General features: G+C 51.9%; 1 protein-coding gene across 2 annotated transcripts; it reads right to left on the bottom strand.

The window, feature by feature from the left end:
- Positions 1–2,257: 2,257 nt before the first annotated feature.
- On the bottom strand, positions 2,258–10,184 carry fam180a (family with sequence similarity 180 member A). 2 transcript variants are annotated; one of them, XM_086146098.1, is made up of 3 exons: positions 9,813–10,184; positions 4,244–4,341; positions 2,258–3,036 (listed from the first exon to the last, which is right to left on the bottom strand). In XM_086146098.1, the coding sequence occupies exons 1-3, from the start codon at positions 9,880–9,882 to the stop codon at positions 2,707–2,709; spliced, it is 498 nt and encodes a 165-aa protein (XP_086002224.1). In that variant the 5' UTR covers positions 9,883–10,184; the 3' UTR covers positions 2,258–2,706. The 2 variants fall into 2 exon arrangements, with proteins under 2 accessions (XP_086002224.1, XP_086002223.1); XM_086146097.1 differs by lacking the exon at positions 9,813–10,184 and having other exon boundaries at positions 4,244–4,656.
- Between the last annotated feature and the right edge of the window lie 441 nt (positions 10,185–10,625).

Here is a 10,625-nt window from a genome sequence, read left to right as displayed (position 1 = left end):
GGCTCAAATTAAGTTGCAGTTGCAGGAAAAATCTGATATTTGGCTGTCGCAAATCTGCAACATCTGCCTGGAGAAAGAGGTCAGGAGTCAAGATCAGACTATTGTATTCCTTCAGCTTTAATAAAATGTCTCTCAGAAGCCACAATGTCACGGCAAAAAGACAATTAAACGTATGTAGGTCGTCGACCCGGTCTGTGGGAGCGTCTATCGCGCCGAACTAAGACCTGTTTAGCAAGCAGACCCTTCGTCTCAGGACAAAACACGTCTTGTCGCCGAGGATTTGTTGCCTTTGTTTGATTTTGACCCTCTCATCAGAGGGATCAACTGCGCAACAACATGAACGCAGAAACACGATTACCAACCGAGCCATCGGATTATCTGGAGGTCGACGTCTCCAACAAGACAACTGCTTTGACCGACATCGCAATGGACGGTATGCTTCAAAATGCCGTCTCCCTGACTAGAATCGTTCGTAAAACATGGTGTGTGTGTGTGTGTGTGTGTGTGTTACTTGCAAATAAACCCTACCATGTCAGCTGGACTTCCCGTTTTGAAGAAGCGTCGCCTTCCGTCCCCGTGGATCATCTGTTCTTACAGAAGGTCGGTAGTTTCAGGTGTTTAACCCCCGAGACGGTCATGTGAGTCGTTACCACAATGAGCCGCAGGTTTGGGTTTGTTTGATCAGACTACAAGACGATCACTAGCAGCTAGCGATCTAACGAGATGTACCGCTTTATGTATGCTCGCGTCACAGTAAACAATGACCGGTGTTGCCTCAAGCAAACCAAGACACATTTGTCACACCATCTGGTTGGCATGTCCCCCCTCTCTGATGACGTATCATTTGGCTACTTAAGACTCCCTTGCAGTCTCTTCCTAAAATGAGCATCTCAATGTTCACCAACTTGGGTATGGTGCCCCTCTGTACCACCGTGAGGTGACCCCTCAAGGTGGGGAAGATTTGCGGGGCAACCAAAGAGAGGCGAGTGGTCGATGGACGAAAAACTAGACAGACCCGCAGGAATGCACAAACAAGTAAAAGGGTGGTGTTTCTCATGAAGCTGGACACTCATTTGGTCAAGTACAGGTTCTTGCAGGTACTTCAGGGTGGTTCCACTCAGCCTCAAAATGGAAATACCCGTGGTGACATCGCTGCAGTATGATTTGAAGATGAAGTGTCCAAAAGAGTGCCCGGGGCCTGCGGGTTGTTCAGAACAGCAGCAGCTCATGTTCTGAGATGCCATTTTGTACGGGTGACGGCGGTGCTGGCCTCTCAAATCCCGCTGGCTTCCTGAGCCGACTTTAGGGTGTTGCTCCTCACCTATAAAGAAGTCAACAACATTGCACCATCTCATCTATCTGACTCTGTGAAGTCAAACATGGCTGGATGGGCACTGTTCCCTCAGGGATCTAGACTTTAGTATCCCTGAGGTCTGAAAGAGGCCATTGACAAGAGGCCTTCTGGTGCACCAACTCTTTGGAACTGTCTGCCTCTTCAACTCATCAGGCCTGATCTGTTGAACCTGTGTCGCAAAGCTGAAGAACCACTTAATGATGATTGCGCTACCACCGGCGCCCAAAGGTGTGTTGCACTGGCCGGGAAACAAACCCAGACTCCCACGTGGCCACTGAATCAATGCACCACTTGTTCTCAGAGTGGCCTTTTCAGAAGGCCTTTTCTTCATGTGGTCTCCATGTTCCTGTCTGCATGGGGTTCCTCCAGGTTCTCCGGTTTCCTCCCAAAGTCCAAAACCCGTAGGGGATCGATCGGCGGCCTCTCCGGTCAAATCCCCTGACGGGAATGTGCGGTTTTAACTCCATCTCTGTTTTACTCTTGGGCACCAGATGGAAATCACCTAAAAAGAACTCTATAAATACATCTACGACGATTGTTAAACCTCCCCTCGCGTTCGGTTCCGCGCTCCGAAATGTGCTGTCACTTGAAGCGGCTGATTGGACGGCGACCCCTTCCCCGATGACGACGAACGCGACGTCAGACTCCACCCAGGCAACACCACCGGGGCCGCGACAGTCGTCCGTAATCCGCCGGCAGACGATCTGCAGATCAATACCAGCTGTCTCGGCGCCGCCTTCGCTGCCGTCCAAGTCTCTGCTGGGCTGGATTTCGTGGCCACACGCCGTAAACACGCCGAGGATTAATCAAGTTAAGAGACATTTGGGCTTTACTTTGCACTTTGGCGCTTGCAGAGGTGCTCTGACACTTCCTGGATGGATCCATCCCACGCCAGGCTTTCAGGGTACGGATATTTATTCAAACAAAGTAAAGCCCTGATACTGAAGGGGGTACGTATGGTTTTAAAGGCGCGGCTGTACACTATCATTTTCACCGTCTTCTGTGGTTTTAAGAAGGCTTTTTTCCACCTACAATGCTTTGCACGGGGGGACGCAGGGATATTGGGCTGAGACTTAAAATAAATCATTGTCAACAAAGTCACCACAACGCAAACAAAAACAAAACACAAATTAAATCCTTGGGAAATAATGCCGCCGCTGCCTCTTTGCAATGATGAATTGGTTCCAACTGCGCGTCCTTTCTTGTTTTTATACAACACTTATGAAAAAAAATACATGCTAATAGTCGGGTATATGGAAGAAAGCGCGGAGGACCGTCCTTCCCGTTGATTCGAAATCATTTAAAGTTGTCCAGAGAGCCGTCTTCACCGAGTCGTCGCCCGTAAATCTTCTTCATTTAGGACTGAGGTCCTTCTGAATGGCCTTGAAGACCTCGATCATGGAGTCCCTCCAGGCCGCCCTCTTTTGCCGGTCGGTGACGCCCGCTAGCTTTTGGGCGATGTACACAAGGGTGAGCACCGTCCGCTCGAAGTCCCGAGGGCTCAGGGGTTTCCGATGCCTCCCGAGCTCGGCCGTCAGACGGCGGATTTCCGAGAGTTTCTTTGGCAGGACGTCGTCGCAGATGACCTCCAGCTTCTTCGCGCACCTCAGGGACGCCAGCTCTGCGTCAGGGATCAGCATGCCGCGACCCCTGCCCTCGATCTGCATCCCGGTCAGCAGGATCTGCAAGACAGGGATCAACCGTGACGGCTTTGTCAAATTTTGTCTTGGGAAGCTGCAGAAGCGGAATGGACGACAAGCCAACTCCTGCTTGGACCACATGTCGGATGTTGTACCTTTTGTACCAAAGGGAGTGAACATGACGTTTAACGAGAGCGATACTTGTATGTCTCGATACGAGGCCCTGAGAGGGACTGAGGAACCTCCACGCTCTTTGATAACCTATCTTCAAATTCATTTTGGGGCAGCTCGTGGCGCGATTATTAGCGCCGCCACCTTTCAGTCAGCAGGTCCCCGGTTGATTCCCACAGGACACTTCTGTGTGGAGTCTCCATGTTCCCATCGCATCTGCGTGGGGTTTCTCAGGGTTCTTCAGATTCCTCCCACCGTCCACAAACATGCAGGAGGTTTATTGGAGGCCCTCAATGTCCAGATGTGTGAAAGAGGGAGTGAACACTGGCGTGTGAATGAGAGCGATACTTGTATGTCTCTATATGAGGCCCTGTGATGGACTGGGGGGTGTTCCTGGATCTGTTCCTGGATCGTTCCTGGATCTGGGCAAATGACAGCTGGTTTAGGCGCCACAACCCTGAGTGCAGGATAAAAGCATAGATAATGAATGAATGAATTGATAGATTCTTCTCCTGATGCCACTTTCCTTCTTGCCGATCGTCTTCTATCTCTTTGTACCCCTGGAACTTTTCTCCACCCGTTCCAACTTGCTTGTTTCTCTACCTCTTTCCCACACTCTGCTATTTTCTGGACCGTTGATCCCAAGTACTTGAAACACTTCTTCCTCATGCTACTTCTAAATATCTGCAAACTGACCTTCCGAAGTCTTTCCTGGACATGAACAGCAGAGGAGAAGTTTTGTTTCTCCTCTTCAGCTTCTATTGAACTTGGAGGCTTGTTACCGTCCTCCAGATGTTGCACCTACAACGGGTGTCAGCTTGTTATTACATCTGAAAACGTTTCCCGCCAAACATACCGGTGCCCGCCCACTCCTCGGCCAGACGCTCGGCGAATTTGCAAAGTCAGCTCAAAACCCCCGGAGGGCTATAAATAGAGGCGTCTTCGGTGCGTTCGGGTAAACACATTCCTCACATTTGTGTAATCAGTCGCAGGGCGGCAGCGAGTTCAGGAAAAGGCCTCGGATAGGTCCGTTTTGTCGGACAAGAACCCTCTTGGGCGCATCGGGGCCCGAACTGACCTCGAAGAGCAGGTTCACGTCTTCCACCGAGCGTTGGAAGGAGGGGTCGACCAGCGAAGGCGTCTCTCGCTTTATCCTGTACGCCGACGGGTAAAGAGCTGCGAGACACAAGGAGAGGGGAATTGAATCGGGGGGGGAAAGAAAAACAGCACCGCTCGCCCGCCAGAAATCAGACATGGAGCGCCACGTATTCGGGCGGGTCGGACTGGGAATGAAAAACATAAGGTCCGACGCCGGAATGTGATGCAAGCCGTGTGGAATCCGGCTCCGGCTGTGGACCCCAGATGCTCCGTCTTTGCGAGTCACGCCGCGCCTCGTGTCGGAGGACGTCGCACGATGTGGACATCATATGGAGAGGTTTCAAAAAAGAAAGAAAAAATCACGCTCATGAATGTTTTCCCGACAGAAAATAAACACCGAGGGCTCTGTTCTGGTTCCAGATCCTGACCCGTGTCTCTTTTGTGATGCTAACGATGCTAATCCGGCTTTTTCATAACACTTTGTGACTCACTTGATAAGTCAGAACTGTCGGGAGCGACTTCGTTTTCATCGCGCTAAGCTAAACGGTGCGTCAGGGGGGTTCCGAAAAAGGCGACACGCACTTCTAACATTTTCATGAAATCAGATGTTCAAAGCTTTTTTTTTTTTGCACGGAGTTGGTTGTTTGATCTGACAACACGGTATTTTTTTATTTTGTTTTGGTGTTTTGCATAATATCCCTTTGCGTTAGCTAGCGGATATTCCCTCTGGTGGCAGGAAGCCTTTGGTGAGGTCTAAATACAGGGAGGTTAAGGAAGGATCCAGAGCAGCTCCATCCAAAAGTCGCTAAAAGATATGTCGCCGATGTTGGTCCCTCGCCCAACGACAAGTCGGAATTTTGAATAATTTCGCGGCGAGAGACGCCGAGACGACTTTCTCGGCATGAAGTGAGCGTCCTGTGAGTTTCCCCGACTAGTTTCCCGAGACTAGCAAGACTAGTTGCAATTGCGAGTCCTCGGACCACTCGGCCACGTAGCATAGCGAGGCTACATGTCCTGCTCCCCGCACGGCCGACTTCCCGTCTCTTTCACGGACCAGCCGATCGTCCCGGATTCGGATTCCACCCGTTCCCCCACCGTGAATACTCCACTTGCTGATTGTGGGCGAGCGCGGCGCTCAACCGGCAGCCCACAAACGGTGATTTACTGCGACAATAAAGTTTAATTTATTGGCCCTCAAAGGTTTGCAGATCTGGATGGAGCCGCAGCAGCAGCAGCTGTTTCCTTTTGGGCCAACGGCTTCCCCGCTTCTGCTCGGGGTTATTTTCGTTTTGTTTTTTTATGCAAAGGTACAAAAGTGCGCGATAAGAAAATGATCAGCCAGAATAAAAGGAAAGGTAGACTAAGGAGAAGACAGGAGGCAGCAGAGATGAAGATGTGGAGGTTCTTCTTTGGGAGCGAGAAGGACGGGGAGGATCAGGAAGGAGTCCATCAGAGGGACACCACATGGGAGATGTTCTGGAGATCAAGTCACACTGAGATGCTTTGGACATGGACAGAGGGGGGATGGAGAAGAACCCCAAAAAGGAACCTCAAAGAGAAGGTTTATGGTGAAAGAGGACAGAAAGTTAGTTAAAGAAGAGGAGGCAGCAGAAAGAGTTGGACGAAGGGAGATGATTGGCTGTGAAGGGAGCGGCCCAAAAGAAAGAAATACGATAACTTTACGACCCCTCTCGCCTCATCTTCAACAGATATATCTGTGGTACTTTGAAGTACCTGCAGCACGAGTCCACGGCCCGTGGCCGATTTCGCCTTTCTGTTTCCAGATGTCAGAGCGAACGCCACAAACACGGATTCCTGAAGGGGGGAAATGGAGGATGAAGAATCCAAGAAGTCCTGATTCAGGGAACAGGCTTCTGGAAAGAGAGTACACCTTGAACCATCTGAATTTCTTCAGATGGTTCAAAGGGCAGTCGTGGCATCCGTTTTTGTATGTTTTTTCCTCATTCCAGCACAAAATTGGATGGAAAGCGCTGGAAAAAGTCACATAGCATGAGATATTTCAGAGGAACTCCTTTGTGCAGGTGTGTCCAGTGAACCCCTGCTCACTTCTTGCTAGGCTACCTCGCCTTAAAATCTACGGTAGCCCAACCGCAGTGAGAACTACCCAACAACTAACTCAAAGTTTGTTTCGACTTCCCGAGCACACCCCCTTTTTTCAAGGCTGTGCGGGTTCTTCAGCTCGGCAACGCAGGAGCTCCCCCGCTACCAACTTTAGCGCCGGCTAAGCTAACGGCACCACGTACGGGCGTTCGCGCCGCTAACGGCTCGAAAAGACGGAGCGGAGCGGAAACCTCGGAGGCCGGCACGAAGCCGATTTACATTTAAAATTAATAATCTGTCATTTACATATAAATTGTCTACATTTCTTTGCGGTACAAGAGAAGTCCTTCTGGCATGTTTTTTTTTTTTTTTTTTTTTCAAATTTCCAGCCGCCGCAAAGGCAGCTTGGAATGAAAATGTGATGGCTGGTTAACGCTAACAGGCTCGGAGCGGCGCTGCTGTAGACACAAGGAAACAGGCCATCTGTCGCCGGGAAAGCTACAAAGGACAATGATGGAAAAGACAGTTGTTTTGTGCGAGGTTGTAAAGGGCTTGGCCGGCGGCACCAACGCGCTGGACGGGGATGCGCGACTCGGACGCGCGAAAACTGCGATTAAAGCAATTTGGATTCGGCGCTCGGAACAAGGGAGGCTCTGTGGAAAAAGAGAAAAAGCAAGGGAAAGGTGGCGGGCGCTAAGGGAGGAAGAGGAAGAAGAAGTTTTCTGGGGGATATTTTGGGATAGTAACACTTCATTTTACAAAAGGGGACATGATCACATCAGCATTCTTAGTTTTCCTTGAGCTGCTCCCTTCAGGGGTCGCCACGGCCAAACACCTCCAGACCTCCTCCCTCCCAGATCTTCACCATCCGCCCAAAACCACCTCTGACTTCATCTCCATCTTCCCGATCGGCTCCGTCCTCCTCCCTCCCACAGAGGAACCTCGACATCTTCATCTCTTATGACAACAGCAATAATATCACCCAAAAATAACGACTGACTCAGCCGAGGATTGTTCCGAACCGTTGCTGTCCTTGTTTGGAGACGCCTCCATAGGACTCCCAAGAATCTCCATAGCTCCAAAAACATATTCAAACTCCCTGTGGCCTCGTGGAAAGACAACTCCCAACTTCAGCCTTGCCTTCTCCTTGTCCAGTTTGAACCCAGAGCGCAATCTGTCCCTCCAAGTTAAATACCGGACGATTTTTCTTTTTTTCCCGAAGACAAAAACTGGAGGCCCTCTGTTTCGTCGCACTCGGACCTCTGCATTGAACCATCACGTATGAATCACGAGCTGAAGTTGTCAAGCTAGGAGGAGCTCGGGAAGCGATCCAGGAAGTTCCACCTGAGCCGCTTTATCGGGAGAATGCAGTTGAGCTTCCTGCATTCAGGGGAACTCCTGGGGATTCTTGATGGCGGTATCTCATGGTGTCTCCAGTGCTAGCTAACAATACAGGGAGTCCAAACGAGGAGCTCCTAAAGGGGTCCAGACCGCTGCTGGACGGAGGGTAGATCTCACCCGGTCCTGTTCGTTCCCCCCATCGCCGGACGGGAGGCGGCGCGTCCCTCGGACGGATCCGAGTCGACACAATTCACGGTTTGGCGCCGAAAGGAACCGTTGACCAGCTGCTAGCCGTCGCTAAAGCTCCGAACCCGAGGGGCCGCGAGGAGCCGTAAAGTCCGTAAACGACAGAGTTCGTTTCCCGCGGCGAGCGGCGCCGCTGTTTTCATCCCTCCATCTGCGGGGCGACCGTTAGCGGGGAGCCGATTGTTCTCCGGCTCAGCTTAGCGAAATTAAACCGCGCGCTCCGCTTTCTTGCTGCCAGCCCTCCACCTTAAAAGTTTAAACTGCGCCCGCGGCCCAAAAGCTGGTGGATAATGTGGATCTGAAAGTTTTATTCGCCGACGGCTTCCTGAACTAACATTGACTCTGAAAATAATGTTTTTATGACCGGTGGAGGGGCGGGCGCAGCTGATGAAAACACTGCGGTTCGTTCAAACGACCACGCTTCTTAAACGTGCGAGGAAGCCGGATTTGACAAAATCCCGCGGTCGCGCAGGAATCCATCTGGCGGCGAGGAGAGTCAGACGTTTGACTCCAGGCCAGATCCCCAGATTCCCCTCTGGTTCTAGTTTAGCGGCGGGAAGCACCTTCAGAGGCAGCTGGCGCCGGTTCCTAGTGGACTTCGGTCCGGCCAATTGTCCCATCGCATCTGGTTCCGAAAAGCTCTTCTTTTTTTTTCCCGGTTTCAATATCAGTAACCATGGTTACCGTGTGCCAACCGCCGCGAATCAGCACCGTGTTTCATTTGATGTGGCGTCACAGGCTAACTGTCCGGTCGCCGGGCGGAAAAACGGATTTGGTTCTTCAGAAACGCTGGAAAACAAACAACGATTGAACCCGAGACGGTTCATTTTTTTAAAGGGAGGATGCCATGAGCTTAGCTTAGCTTAGCATTCCCCGACGCTCATGCTTCACCTCCCTCCTCCGGCGCGCCAAACAATCAGGATTCAGGCTCAGACCCCATTAGCCTCCCCTGCTAACCCCGTGCTAGCACCCCGCTAGCATGTCGCTAACTGCTCGCGAGGAAACGACAAAGGTACGTAGATTAGCGTGGCCTGAATGGCTCTCCTGGGCAAAATAAACAAAATGGACGCCATCTTGTAAAGACGTGATAGCGACGTATTAGCTCTTCAAACTCAAACTGTATTTTCCTCTGCTTGGACACCAACCAGCTGAAGATCCACACATTCATCCCTCACAGTTTTCACCCGGGACAAATTTATTCATCACGCATATCGAGCGGCGCGTTAGCGCGCCGGTTAGCGCAGCGAGAAGGTCGAGTCACCACGTTCTCCCGGTGTCTGCGTGGGGTTCCTCAGGGTTCCGACACATGCAGGAGCTTCATCGGAGACCCCACGTTGTCCGGACGCGTGAATGAGAAGGTGAATGGTTGAACGTCTCCGACCGGGATGGAACCGCCTCTCGTCCGATGGCGGCTGAGACAGGCTCCGCCCCCCTCGACCACGATTCTAAGTGCAGGGTTAGCATCAGAGAGAATGGATGAATACATGAACGATCTCCAACTATCCCGCGGTACGTTCTGGGTGAACTTAAGCTGCACTTCCGCCTGCGGCCACTAGGGGGCTCAGAGGCGACACGGCGTTTCCAACGTGGACCAGAAAGCCTCGATAAATCCACCGGCGAGGAGAAAAACACCAACATTGAGGATTCAACGAGGGGCGGCCCGGAGAACCCGTGCTGAGCGGATCTCAGATAGAGCGGCGAGACAAAGACGCCGTCCGTCCTCCGACGCCGAGCATCTCCAAACATCTCCAAACATCTCCGCCGGGAATCCAGAAAGGAAATTCCTCAGCGGCTGGAATCCGGGAGCGGGTTCTACGCTTCTTTTTTCCAGGAGACAATCATCTAATAGAACGACGAGCATATGTGTGTGTGTGTGTGTGTGTGTGTGTGTGTTTGCTCACCTCTCCGGTGATGCTGGGCGGCCGCCAGGTGGACGGACAGGTAGGTGAGGAGCAGCGGAGCCCAGGTCATGTTGATCTTCTCTCTCCCTCTCCGGGGACGAAAGTCAGAGGCTCATCCTTTCACTCGCCTTGTCTTTCTGTCACCTCCTCTTTCTCTTTTTCTTTGTTTTTTTCTCTCTTCCTGTGTGTGTGTGTGTGTGTGTGTGTGTGTGTGTGTGTGTGTGTGTGTGTGTGTTCTCCTCTCTGTTGCCCGGGCTCTCATCTGAAAGTAATCAGGACTCGGAGAGCGACCGGCGTCTTGGCCGGACTCCCGTCTCGGCTACCGACTGACTCCCGGACTGTCGAGCTGCAGGATGACCTCTGACCCCTGAACCCCAGGGGTTCCTCAAGGTTCTCCTGGTTCCTCCAAACACATGCAGGAGGTCCAGCGGAGTCCGGAAACCTGTATCTGACGTATGAATGAACGACTGTGTGTCTTTGCATTTGGGCCTTTGATTGACAGGCGATCGGTCCAGGGTAAGCCCCGCCTCCTGGCCAATCACAGCCGAGAATGAACGGTCGAATGACTTTTCCTGAATCTTCTGAGGCGGAAGTTCATCCGGCGAGCGGGGAAGACGCCTCGGAGGCCCCGCCCCCTTCGACTTCACGGCGTGGAGTGTAAACTCATTCGACCGTTCATAAAAACGGCGTGGAAAAAAAAGCGGCGAAATCAGCCAATAGGGGGCGACGAAACCACGCTTCTCCGATCACATGGTGGTTGCCGTCGCCGCCCCCTTTTGTTTACGCCGCACAAATCCGGTGGAAATTGAATCC

This window comes from Fistularia commersonii, chromosome 5 (genome assembly GCF_037954325.1).
Source record: "Fistularia commersonii isolate RoL2024-O1a breed Wild chromosome 5, RoL_Fcom_v1.0, whole genome shotgun sequence".
Lineage (NCBI taxonomy): Eukaryota > Metazoa > Chordata > Actinopteri > Syngnathiformes > Fistulariidae > Fistularia > Fistularia commersonii.
The sequence above is the reverse complement of the archived record's forward strand: the minus strand, read 5'-3'. Positions and strand labels throughout refer to the sequence as shown.

Excerpts from the sequence above, each read along its gene's own strand:
- fam180a (XM_086146097.1), bottom strand. The coding sequence starts at position 4,465 with ATGTTTTTCATTCCCAGTCCGACCCGCCCGAATACGTGGCGCTCCATG. Across the intron at positions 3,037-4,243 it reads ACGTGAACCTGCTCTTCGAG|ATCCTGCTGACCGGGATGCA; the intron begins GTCAGTTCGGGC and ends CCTGTCTTGCAG.